The 13,769-nt window shown below is 41.7% G+C and overlaps 2 protein-coding genes across 2 annotated transcripts; both read left to right on the top strand.

The window, feature by feature from the left end:
• Positions 1–6,127: 6,127 nt before the first annotated feature.
• LOC148920695 (uncharacterized) lies at positions 6,128–10,327 on the top strand. The gene is given in 7 exon segments (XM_089044550.1): positions 6,128–6,564; positions 6,946–7,142; positions 8,410–8,490; positions 9,040–9,082; positions 9,085–9,278; positions 9,596–9,673; positions 9,748–10,327. Coding segments are annotated over 7 exon segments (948 nt in total). The 5' UTR covers positions 6,128–6,449; the 3' UTR covers positions 9,988–10,327.
• A 392-nt stretch (positions 10,328–10,719) lies between these two features.
• LOC148920694 (putative disease resistance protein At1g50180) lies at positions 10,720–13,730 on the top strand. Its single transcript, XM_089044546.1, has one exon. It carries the CDS (start codon positions 10,923–10,925, stop codon positions 13,611–13,613), a length of 2,691 nt encoding a protein of 896 aa, XP_088900672.1. The 5' UTR covers positions 10,720–10,922; the 3' UTR covers positions 13,614–13,730.
• Positions 13,731–13,769: the final 39 nt, after the last annotated feature.

Genomic DNA, 13,769 nt, shown 5'->3' with positions numbered 1-13,769 from the left:
ACGACACATTGTCGGTAGCTTTGGAGATGAAGCGTGTCGAGAGGCGCGCGACGCGTCGATGGGCTCACGAATGTCATACGTCTTTGGCGTCTCCATATCGATTATAGCTTTTATTTTCTCGGGGTTGGCCTCGATTCCCCTTTGGTGATCATGAACAGAAATTTGCGGAAGATACACACAAGGCGCGCCGCGGGTTGATCGCGATTCGGTAGTCGCTTTAGAATACCGAACATGAGAATAAGGCCAAGTTTTCCGGTGATCCCTGCCGTTGGCTTTACCAACATGTCGTCGACATATACCTCCATGATGCCGCGATGTATTTACCACAAATCCGGTTGTGAGCCGTTGGTAGAAGGTTGCCGCGTTCTTCGGGCGAAGGGCATGACATTTAATAACGTACAAACCACGATCCGTGATGAATGCCGTATGTTCTCTATCGGCAAGGTCCGAAAGATCGGATTGTATCACGAATCTGGCGTCCATGAATTGGCGGCTCGTGCGTGGTGGCATCGACGAGTGGATTCGATCTCGATAGAAGCGTCGCCGGACAAAGCCTTATTGAGTCGGTATAGTCGACATTCGCCATCCTCCACTGGCCTTCCAGAACCATGTTGCCGAGTTGGCTACCCAAGCGAGTCGTAGCTTCACTGATAAAGCGATGGCTTTGAGCTTGTCAACCGGCACGCATCGCCTCATATCGTTCGGCATCGTGCGATCGGCGCTTTACTGGTGGTGGTTTGTGGGCGGGAGATCTTTGAGCTTGTGGTGATGACATCGGGTGATATCGAAGGGCCATATCGTCATAAGACAGGCGAAGACCTCCGCATCTTTGCCGTAAGAAATGGATGAGCGCCCGGAGTCGGGGTCGGTGGTGCCGACTTCACCCGCCGATCGGGAAATTCCTTGTTCAGGATTATGGTCTCGAGCTCCTCGGTGGGTGTGCGCATCGGCGTTGGTTTTTCCTCGGAAGTCGTCAATGAGTTCGTTATCGTTCGGTAGTCCCTGCATGGTCATGGCCTCCATTGGCGGTTTGCTCAATGGCTACGACTTAGGTCGGGCATAAGCTTACGTCCGTCTTGTTGGTGATCGCCTCGAATGGCTCGATGCACTGTATGCGTGTTGGAGACTTCATCAACAACATGTGGGGCGATAAGTGGACTTTGACCTTGGTGAGTGCCGTTCGTCCGATGATGGACGTTGTATGCTGTCGGGGAATCGACAATGAGGTGGTGGTCGTAGGTCATTGTTTTCTGAGAGGCGACTGAAGGCTTGAAAGCGTAGGCGTAAATCGATGTACGCGTCGTTGGACGGATCCCAGGCGAGTAGAGGTGTGATGTGCCTTGGATTGACCATGTGTTGGCAATTCCTCAATCCCTGACGCATCGGCAAAGATCACGTTCACAGGAGCTTCCGTATCAATCGGCACGCCGACCCACATCGTGATCGGCGATCTCGACACGAATGATCATCGGGTCGTCGTGAGGTAGATGATCCCCTCCTCCTCTTCTTCACAAAATGTGCATGGGCTCCCATCCCACCTTACACGCAACTTACGGCTCCGATCGTCGTCTATGCCGCCAAGACACGAGGGCGATGGGCGGACGCACATCTTGCTTTGCGAGCGGTTTGAGAGTCCTGCGCAGTGGGACCGCCCGATCATGTGGATCATGTTGATCTGCGCCGATCGCGTTCGTGGCGGGAGCTGCGGTGGCACGCGCAGTGCATCGCGATCAACTTTCCTTCATGAATCGGGCGCTCGACAATTTTTCTCGAGGGATCGAGTCGGGATATGTAATGGGACTGTGGTGGTATCGGCGAAATTTGCGATATCCCGATTATCCTGCACGACCGGGCTTCGGTTGGTTGGCTTTGGAATCTGTCGTGCTCGTTCATTAGAACGGTCCGTGAGAATTGTGTTCAGCGGGGTGAAGACTTCACGAAAGCACGATCGTGATTCGACAGGGGCGGTGGTCTCTCGCCGTACTTCCCGCGTCCCTTCTTTGAGTTCCCTTGGCGGGTGTCACGGTCGTCCTTCGTTTGTGTGCACCGCCATCGAGTCGTCGGTCAGTCCGGATAACTTTTGGTTGCGCGACTCCTCGCTTCTTGAAGCGAAATGGCCGGGTTTGGAATTGAAGTATTCGGCTTTCGCATGGACCGCGCTGCTTCATCAACTTTCGTAAATAAATCGTGCGTCGCGCTGGGGTTGCTCACGCTGCACAAAAGTGCAGGAAGTGAGAGGACCGTAAGCCACTCTTGAAGCGCCGTGTAAGCACCCTATCGTCGTTGAGGACACCTCGAGTACTCGTGGTGGAAAGCGCGTTGCGTACTCGCGTGAGGGTTTGTCCTCCCTTTGCGAATCGTTATGCGGATCATCGGCGAGAATACAACGGATCCGTCACGGATCATGAAATGGTTGAGAAAATTTGCTTGATTCGTCAAAGTGTCACCGTCCCTGGCTCGAGGCGGTAGAACCCGATTGTCAGCGCTCGGTAGGGGACGAGGGAAGCGGCGGACATTGTCCCTAATCGTGAGGCCCTTACATACTGCGATTGGAAGAGTGAAGGTGCGTCAAGGGTCTTCCACGGATAGAAAGGAATCGCACGGTACCTCCTGTCCGTCTGGACTTCTTGATCACGATCGGTGCGGTCTCGGCGAGTTTTCCCCAATCGAGGACACAGGGGTAGGTTGGTCATCCTCCATCTTTTGGATTCTTTGAAAGAAGTAGGCGGATGGCGGGGTCTCGAGGGGCGCCGGGCGAAGTCTTGGAAGTTCTCCTCGGACTTAGCGTTGGCGCTTTTGAGTACTCGGGAGCCGAGCGGTAGCGATTCGTTGCCTGGCGGGCGTACTCATCATCGGACTCGGTGCGAATCAAACCTGAACCCTCGGATGGCGACTTATCCCAGGACCCTCATCAGAGTCCCCAAGCGAGCGTTTTTCCGGATTGGGGACCTATGCGCGTTCGGCATCCTTCTTGTCGTTGATCCGATGGCGACAATCGGTGTACACCTTCTTGATGCGTAAGGTTGGTTACGAGGTGCAGGGACCACCCGGTGCTTGGAGGCGCGGCGTTGCCTTTGCCCCTGTTTTCCCTTCCTCTGCCCGGCCGAAGTCTGCGACTACAGGAAGATCGGTGGTCGGATGTTTTGTGTTTCCTGGCGATTAAGCAGCGTTGGGTTTCGTCCACTGGGCGAAGGGAGATGTTACGTTCTTGGGTTAGCCATCTCCTTCGGAGGGGTCATTTGAGCCAAGAGCTCAGCTTCGGCCGTGGTTTGAGCGTCGGATACGAAAGGGGTGCTAGGGTGCAGTGCGGAGGCTTGCTCCACTTGGCATACCGTCGGTAATTCGTCCTCGAAAGGCGTGGTCTGAAGTGGTTCCCATTTGTTTTGTTTTTAGGAATTGTAGGTTGATTTTATTGGGTTTCCCTGACGGCGGCCATTGTATGAAAAATGGTTTAATACTTTCGCGTAACTTAGTGATTAGGTCTCTTCGGTATCTGATGTCCTCGGTAGGATGTGCGATCTGTAAGATAGCAAACACACTGCGGTAATCCTAGGGCACCGGTGTGAGTGCCGGCCAAGGCTCTCCGCTTAAGTAAGTGCGGATTAAGTAAGTTTGAACTACAGATCAATAGGCAGTATGCCGTAAGTTCTGATTGATCACCTTCAAGTGGGATAGATGTCCTCTTTATAGGCCTTGGGAGGTGTGCAATTTGTTTAGAGTTCGATGTGGGACTCAGGCGTCAATTGTGAGGCCGCCACAGCGTCGGAGGCGAGGTTGCCCTAATGTTGCGATCGGTAGGTTTGGTACGAAGGTGAGTGCCGAAACTACGTACGATTTGGTCCACGTGTTTGGTATTCATTGGCTGTTCATTTTGGTATAAACAATAACCCCAAAAAAAATATTGTTCATCTTCCTCGCAATCATCTCTTCCCGTATTCCTTTCTCCTTATAAGGTTAGTGTGTTTGCTAGCGTGCCACTTTTGGCAGTGAAAATTCCAAGAGACTGTGATTGTATAATATATCATACACCAATATTGCCTTTAATAAAAAAGAGACTGTGAATTGGGTGGGGAACTGGTCCAAGAAGAAGACTTCAATATTATTCTAGTGCAAAAGACAGAAACCAAACATAAGACAAGCAAAATGAATAGTAAATAAAATCTAAAGATTTCTATGTTAAGACAACTTGAAACGAAGGGCAAAAAAGTAAACAATAAACAAGTTTGAAGATTTCTCTATTCAGGCTTGGAAATTATACTAAGCAAAGAAGAAGGCACACCAATAAAAATAAAGAAATTCCTTAGGAGTTGTCAACTGGAACTTTCAAAAAGAAAGCAAATTGTTTCAATGTTGAAATCTGGTTGAGATATTCAAATTGAGACGTTGTGTATGTTGAGACAGTTGAAAAATATTTAATATTGATGGCTTCTCCTTTTATTTATAGACTAGCCTCTCCGCATGTGGCTTTACAGCTTTGCGAGTGGCTTTTTTAAAAAAATTTAAATTTATTTTATAATTAAAAAAGATAATGGATAGTTGTGTTCCATAAAAATAGGATCAATTATCTGATTTTTTTTTTAAATATGAAAAAAGTGAATTTACCATATTATCCTCATTTAATTAATAATTTCAATTCTTAATGTTTGCATTAATTAAGGGCATTTTTTGGTATTTTGAATGTTTTACCATTCTCTGCCTTTTGCTTTATATATATAGATAAATGGAGGTGAGTTTGGTGTTTGATTCAGCTGCCAATGAAATTTACCCATTTGCCATTGATTTTTGGTAAGTGGGTTGTTGAAAAGAAGGAAAACGGAACATATTGCTATAGTGTCCCTAAGTAATTCAAATTATCTTCCAAACAACACATTTTTCCCTTCATTATCATACTTATTTTATTGTTATTTTTTGAATCAACCCAAGCCTCCATGCCGACTCATGTTTTTCATTGACAGAACGAAGGTTGGTTAGGAGACCATTTAGCTTCTTCTCTAAACATTCTTTGATGGGTGAGAATCCAAGAAGGCCACATTAATCCAAATGCTACCAAATTTGGATACGTTGTTCAACACATATGGCAGAACAATATTCATGAAGAACACAACTTCCTTTGAGCAATGGGAAGTCATATCAGGCATGATTCAAAGTGACTGACCGTCACAAACGCTTTCTTCGAACATTGTTCAGGTTTTTACAGTCTGAGAATGCTGATCCAAAAGCTCCCAAATTTGGATATCTTGTAGTAGACATCTAAATGAACAACTTTTGTGAAGAAAGAAAGTTCATTTGAGTATTGGAAGCTGCTCATTTGGGCAAATCGAGCAATAGATTGGGCATGTCATGCTTCAGTATTTGACATAATGTAGTAGACATTCAAATGAACAACTTTCATGAAGAAAGAGAGAAAGTTCATTTGAGCATTTCAAGTTGCTTATTTGATTGCTTCGATCTGACTAAAAGTCTGGGCTATCAAATTTAACCTTATAATATTGGATGAACCATAATTCATTCATTCTAGGTATATTTTCAATTTTGGCTCAAACACTTCTTATCATTCTTGGAGGAAGCCAAAAATTTAACTTTGAATTTGTTAACATATTGGAACAATTGTTAAAATGATACAGATAATAAAAATACATAAAGAGCACTTCTATTTATGTCTACAAATAGATTCAATTCAAGGGTCTTGTATTCGGCCTCACGGTTCCTTTGAATGTCCTGAGAGTGTATTTGTAAGATAAGAGAAGAACAATGAACACCTAGGCACCAGTGTGATACCGGCCTAAGACTCTCAAATGATATAAATCAGGGATTGTCTTTAAAATATATGTAATCCAAACTACATAAACAAAATTGATCAAAGTGAAATTATAAGGACGTTAGTGGTAAACTACGGAAACCAAAAGTGACATTTTGCCTTTAAAACTAAGCTGATTTTAATTTTTGAAATCTAGAAATTTTTTTTCCTCAATGAAATCGAAGAGTTTGATCGTCATTATCTTTAAACAAGAGTGGTGATTTTCCATCCTTTTTTCTATTTTATCACTACATCCTTTTTATAACAAAAGAGTGTAAGTGGATAAAATAGGAGGTGGGAAATCATTGCCCTTAAACAATAGCAGAAAACCCTCAAATCCGGTTGTCGGTGTGTAGTAGAAAATTCCCAGCTCTAATATAAGCTCTAAATACTGATTGGTTCCTAATCTTAAAAATAATTTAGCCCAACCATATTATCCCACGAAATCTCTTCATCTCCCGCCATCTCAAATAGCCCAAAACCCTAAATATTTCCCGCCTTCGAGAAACTCAATTAGCCAAACCTCCATTTTTCAAGGAAAGTTCACATTTTCTTCAGAGCCAAACACCCATCTTCCTCTGTCTTGTTAGGGTTTCGCGAACCAATTTAGTGCACCACCCCTAGAAAATTAGAATTTGGAAGGGTATTGGAGATGACGGAACTAAACTGGAGACACCAGACGATCATTCAAGCTCTGCTTTCACGCGGCCCACTCAAGGAGGACCAGTTCCACCGCATCTTCACGGGCCTCACCGGAAAAACCCCAGGTCTTCCTCTTCATAATTTGCCCAAAATTCCCTATTTTCTTTATTAATTTTTGAAATTCAATGGTTCAGTAATTCTAGGGATAAACTGATACTTTCCTTTGGATCGATGTGCTTGTGTCAATACGTTCAAAATTTAAAGAAAAAAAGAAGAAGATCAATTTTGCTAGAAATGGTATATTTTTGTGTGAAATTCTTCGTGCTGTTAAGGTTAAAGTTTCTGGAAAAATCTAAGAAAACAATAATTTTTTTAAAAAATTGTGTTTTTAATGTTAGAATTATTCTATAGCAATGATGGTGACTTCTTGGTTGTAGGCAGCGATTAGGAGGATTAACAGGAATTATTTGAGCACTTACCTTATGACGATATCTTATTTGAAACAGGTAGTGATCGGCGGCGATTTGATGATTTTCTTCTGAAGATAAACAAGGCACTTTCTTATGTTCAGTTTGAGTTGCGGGGATGCAGATTTCAATATGATGGTCAAGTTTATTATGGAGTTGTCAATAATGTTTCTGACGAAGAATCGAAGCTGGGAACAAAATATTCAGTTGCCCAGATTGCTTTCTATAAGGCTATTGTAAGTCTCAAAACTCTTTTAGATTTCCAGCGTTTAGATTTTCCATGGTCAATTGATTTTATGAAGGGAAGAGATATAGCATTACTTACAAGCATATTGTCTTGCAGTGGGTTTCAGAAAGTTCAGGCTCCCTTGTCAGCCCTTAACTACCCATTAAGAATGACTAATTGTTAATTTCAGTCAGTCAGAGTTAACATTGTAGCACATTGAGAATGAGGATTAAGATGGCTTTATAGAATGAAATCCAGTTAAAGAAGTAATCAAATATTGCTTGCCATTGATCCTCCAATATATAATCTGTGAAGCTTAGGTTTAGCTTGTCGTAGTTAAACTGACAAACCAATGATCATACAAAGCTCTGTTGAATTCAAGCATTTGTACCACTAGAGGAACTCTTTTGAGTCAATGATTAATGTCTTTAATATGCAAACTTATGGGTTCCTCCTTAATTCTTATATACCTTATGTTTTCTTGTCCTCCTGTAATATTCTTTGAAGGCAATCATGCTATTTATCAATTTGCAAATCTCCTTTACAAGAATCTCCATCCTCCAAAAATACCTTGGAAAATGATTTATCAGCTGAATCAATAAATTCTCTGTTCGTTTGTGTTTCTGAAGCAAAATAAAGTCGTATGACTCTCCTTCATGCGACTGAGAGAGACATCCAAACCATAATACAAGGAAGTATTCTTATAGATTGCTGCAGTTGGTTGAAAATGGGGTTCCTCCATAAGCTGTCTCTCTCTCATTCTGACAGACACAATGAATTCTGAGCTTATTCTCTTTAGTGTTTATCTAAGTTGTGTGCATAAAATCATATGCAAGTATGTTGTTCAAGCAAGCATATGCACATGTACATGTGTATATGTGAAGAATACTTCCTTGTAAGTTATATAATTCGTCTAAAAAAATGAAAATTCATTTCATTGTGCTGTCCTTTGCTGCTCATAATAGAGGAAAATATAGACATTCAAAAAGTACAAGAGTTTGTTCTTTATGGATGAACAAGAAGCTGCCCCAGTCATATTGTCATATGTGTTGTATAAATCGTTGCACTCCAGTTTAGATGCTTGACCATAAGCCTCCGTCTAAGTATTGGCCCTTATATGAGACTTTTAAGAAAAAGTAGATAAGCTACATATCTACAACTACATGCAGATTTCTTCTGAAGTTGTATATTGACTAGTGTTTCCGTTGTATCATATTCTGATATTTACATAACTCCATTCAAATTATCTTATTATGTTATTTGATATTGAATATCAGATAGAAGCAATCGTGCAAGATGGTGCAGCTCAAGGAACCATATCTAACATTGATGCTCTTAATCTACGATTGGAGAATCAGGTTTGGCAATTTTTGCTTTACAATAAAAGCTCTTTTTCATGCAATATATAATCTTTTCTTTCCATTAATATTTTGTATACAACCACAGTTATCCAGCGACCTACTGGCATAGTTAAATTTAATAACATTTTGGTCTTCTTTTAAACGTTAGAATGAAACAGATTCATAATTATTTGCCTGCAGACTTACTATGATAAGGTCTTATTTTATTTTCTTCAAACATCAAGCTTTTGCGGTGGCAGAGTTCTCTCGATGATTAATGAGATAGAAGTAAACTTTTTTTTATTTATATTTGTTTTGCCTGTTTTCAGAAAACAAAATAAAAAATAAAAAATAAAAACTAGAGTTCTCCAGGCATATGTATGTTGTTAACACTTAAGTGATGTGGGCATGTTATTAATACCCCAGCTTAGCAATTTAAGAAATGGACAGAAATAAATCTGCCTCATCAGATGAGACTAGATACAAAGAACTTTGAGTAAATTCGCAAATGTTATTAAACCTGTTCATGCCTTTGTTTGCTTGATAACTCTTGTGTTCTATCTTTAGGTTCTAATGGGTACAACGTCGCAATCACATGGAAGTCTACCTCATGTCCCCCTGCATTAAAGAATTTCTCAATATCTATGAAGGAAAAAACTCTTGATGAACTCGTACAGGACCAGTGGCTTAGTGTTACTCCAGATAATTATATTGGACTTGGTGTCAGATCCTTCCTCGATCTACGAAGTTGGTTTCGCAGTAACGATGTTCCAGCGTGTGAAGTGTGCAATGAAGCTGGGGTGAAGGTTGTCGAATGTTGCTTTGCCTTGCTAGTGTTAATTTTTATTTCTTTCTACATCCCTAAATATTCAAAAGCTTCATCACTTGTTTACTATTGTCAAATTATTCAGCCCACTGCCTTGCTCCTATGCTTTCTTTCTTTTATTATCTTTGTTTTGTTTCTTGCTGGAGGATGCCTATATTTAATCATGTGCATTGCTTCTGTGAATGCTTGTAAATTATGGAACCCGAGAATCTTGTACTAAACAAGTTAGTGCCTGTAATTTGCCAATAGTTTTCTGATGCCGTTGTATCTGACAAATTTTGGGGTTATTTTTGACAGGCAGCGTTGTGCCAAAAAGAAGGTTGTACAGCTCGAATCCATGAGTACTGTCTTAAGAAATTGTTTTCAGAAAGAAAGGTAATGGTCAACTTATTTTTTAGTAAAAGTGAAAATAGTTTTTGGTCTAGGTTAATCTGCTTGATGTATTTCAGGGGGAAAGAGTTTGTCCAAGTTGCGGTACTCAGTGGCAATATACGGTAACCAAAGCAGAAGCTGTAGAAGATGATGAACCAAATTACCCTACTCAGAGCCAGCCACCTGTAGGATCCAAGAAAAAGAGGCTGAGAAGAAATGAAATTGGTGATGGAGATATATCTGGTTCCTCTCAAGCTTCTTTACCTGGTGGTCCTAATCTAAGAAGATCAACTCGAAGCTCTATCCGTCTTCAATAATTCGATTTCATGTTGCCTCTTACAAGTAGTATGGAGTATATTGTATATTCTTATCCAAACAATCTTGCATTTGCTGAAAACGTCATGCAAGTACGAAAGTAGGGTTTTTGTAAGACAATGCTGTAGATTTCTGACGTGATTGTAGGATTTTTATGAGGGAAGGTTGTAGAATTCTGGTGCATTACCCCATTATATATTTTGCTATGACCAGGAACTTGCTTTTAAAGATGAACATGAAAGCTATCTAATTCCGGAGTGGACAGGAGTGAAACTCTGCTGTTGCGATGTGACTCTGCTGTTTCATGCGTCAGTGAAATTGTAATTATTATTATTGATTCAATGATGTTCTTGCTGTTAGTTCCTAGCTAATTATCCACAATAGCAGGGCAGTCATTTTTGCCACTGAACGAAGCCAAGCACTGCTTACTTTTCTTGCCAAGAGAATATTAACAAAGAGTAATGGTTCTCTTGACTCTTTCCTGCTCATTTCTTATAGTTTCTGTCATTATTAAACAATTTCATTCCTACCGTATATAGAAATAGAACCAAAAATACATTATTTTAGCTAAAATCAAGGGACCCACAAATGAATTGCATGGGCCGCTATCAAGAAAAAGAAAAGAAAAGAAACCGACCCCAAATGAACAGGAAGATGCCCGTTTGAACTCTAAATTAGACGTTGGACTGATGAGGGAGGGAAGGGACCTTCCTGGCTAGTAATGGAGGCCCACGCGGAAACGAGGAACCCACCAATGAATTACAATGTGGAAAATAATTGGAAGTTGACTGGAAGGTTCATTGATAAAAAGAGAAAAAGAAAAGAAAAGTGGACTTGCAGAAGGCTTTAACAAGAGCAGAGCAGACCAACAAGGGGAGCTGTAGTAGCAGAGTTGAGAGAAAAAAGGAAAAAGAAAAACCAATCAAAGAGAGAAAAGATGGCAGAGCTTGCTGTTGCAACTGCCGTGGAAAAGCTCACGAACTTGATAATTCAAGAAGCGATTCTGTTGGATGGGGTTGGTGAGAAAGTTGAGCAAATCAGAAACGAATTGAGGTGGATGCAAAGCTTTCTCAAGGATGCAGATCATGCAGCAGAGCAAGACAGAAACGAAAGATTTCGCAATTGGGTGTCTCAGATAAGAGAAGTGGCCTTCGATGCCGAAGATGTAGTAGAAACTTACCTCAGAGAGGCAGCAGCAGCATCACAAAGTTTATGGAAAAAAGTTGTAATGCCAATCCATGTTCACAAAGTCAAGAGGGGGATTGAAAAAATCCAAACAAGGATCGACCACATTTCTAAGCAAAAGGACAGTTTCGGCATTGCAAGCATGATCGCTTCGTCTCGAGAGGGAGGTGAAGGGAGCATTTCAACAAATGAGAGACTGCGATGGTGGAGACAGCCATTACCCCATATTGAGGAAGATGATTTGGTTGATCTTGTACAAGACACTGAGGCCTTGCTAACACAACTATCTAGCATGGAGCCGAGGCGTCGAGTGGTTTCTATTGTAGGTATGGGGGGTCTGGGCAAAACTACTCTTGCAAAAAAATTGTACAATCACATTGAACTAAGGCACCAATTTAATTGTAAAGCGTTCGTTTATGTGTCTCAAGAGTATAGAAGGAGAGAGACTCTGCGAAGAATCATCAAAGATGTAAACGTTCCATATATAGGTGATTCGGAGGAAGTAGACGAAGAGGAGATGGTAAAGCAGCTGTACGAATTCTTGAGAGGGAGGAAGTATCTTGTGGTTCTTGATGATGTATGGGAAAAGGAGGTTTGGGATGGTTTGGAAGCTGCATTTCCTACTAGTGGAATGGCAGGAAGTAAGGTGATGCTGACAACCAGAAACAGGGAGGTTGCCTTACATGCAGATGCAAGGAGCACTCCCCATGAGCCGCGAATGCTGACAGAGGATGAAAGCCTGGAATTGTTTCGCAAGAAAGCACTTTCGGGAATGGATCATTTTCCCTCCGACTTGGAGAATCTAGGAAGAGAGATGGTGACGAAATGCGGTGGTCTACCCTTGGCATTGGTGGTGCTTGGGGGATTACTATCCAGGAAAATGAAGACTAGAGAGGAATGGGAACATGTCCTTCAAAACATCAGTTGGCACCTGATTGATCAAGATCGTGTTTCTGCAATTTTAGCCCTGAGCTATAAAGACTTACCTTTCTACTTAAAATCATGTTTTCTCCATTTGGGTCTTTTCCCTGAGGATTTCTCCATACCAAAAACGCAATTGATGCGCTTGTGGGTTGCAGAAGGATTCTTACCCCAACAAGGGGAAGATACAACAGAAGGTGTAGCTGAAAATTGCTTGAACGAGTTGATTAATAGGTGCATGATCCAAGTGAGAACTCTAACCTCACTTGGGAGGGTTAAGACCATCAGCATCCATGATCTTCTTAGAGACTTCTCTCTCTCCGTATCGAGGGATGAAAATTTTCTAGGAATTTGTACTGGTCGTGAAGTTGAATCATCAGTTTCTCCATCATCCAAATCTCGAAGAATTGCCTTACATTCTAACCCTACGGAGCATACTGTCCTACCCTCACCTTTCCTAAATCCATGTGCTCCCCATTTACGATCGCTTCATTTTTTCAACCGCTTTCTATATCCAGAAGTCTATTTTATTAAAAACAAGGATTTCAAATTGTTGAAGGTCTTAGATCTAAAGGATACAATTGGATTCATGCGACTACCTAGTACTATAGGGATCCTAATTCAGTTGAGGTATCTTGGATTGAGCCAGATTCTTAAAACTTACTACATCCCACCATCGATTGGAAACTTGAAGAACCTAGAGACACTAAATTTGGGATCTTCTTATTCACCCATCCCCAATGTCATTTGGAAGATGAAACGTTTGAGGCATATGCTCCTTCGTGATGTGTCCAAACCAAATCGTGTCAACCTTAGACTGGACACCTTGAGCCATTTACAGACCCTAAAAACTATAAGGGCTGGAAGATGGATAGAAGACGGCGGTTTAGCCAACATGATCAGTCTACGACGACTGGGAATAGAAAGATTATCACAAGAAAGGGTAAACTTGGTGATTTCAATCCTAAGGAGAATGTGCTACCTGCAATCATTGTCGCTGGAGGTGATGAACAACGAAACATTCCCAACATCCATGGGCCTCTCTCATTTCCAACATCTCCACAAGCTGTGTTTGAAGGGGAAAATAGAGAAGTTACCTGATGTATGTGAATTTCCTCCAAACCTCGTCAAGCTAAGTTTGATTGGTTCTGAGCTCCAGAAAGATTCGATAGTTCAACTAGAAAGGTTGCCATACCTGAAGATGCTTGTCTTGGGGAACCAATCATACAAATGGAGGGAACTGGTTTCCTCTTCAGAAGGGTTTCCACAACTGCAAGTTCTACACCTTGTTTCTTTAATGGAGTTGGAGGAATGGACAGTGGAAGAAAATGCAATGATGAAGCTCAAGCATCTAAAGATAGAAGATTGCCCCAGACTGAAGAATCCAGAAAGATTGTTGTCGAATACTGTTACGATATTACAGGTTGTTACAAGGTACGACCCCTTAAAAGGACGGCGATCGCCCGAATGGACAAAAGCTTCAAGCAACAGATTAGATTGTTTCAAATGTTTCCAAGATTAATGTAAATTTTTCTTTCTTAACAAGTAAATTGACCTTAATTATAAGGCATAATATTAGTTATCAAGTTTGATTACTCCTTTCTATATAAATACCATGCAGGCTACTCTGTTAGGCTCATATTCATAGTGGTTTTTTGAACCGTCCATTTCTAAGACC

Source organism: Prunus mume, linkage group LG1 (assembly GCF_029339155.1).
Source record: "Prunus mume cultivar Tortuosa linkage group LG1, ASM2933915v1, whole genome shotgun sequence".
Lineage (NCBI taxonomy): Eukaryota > Viridiplantae > Streptophyta > Magnoliopsida > Rosales > Rosaceae > Prunus > Prunus mume.
The sequence above is the reverse complement of the archived record's forward strand: the minus strand, read 5'-3'. Positions and strand labels throughout refer to the sequence as shown.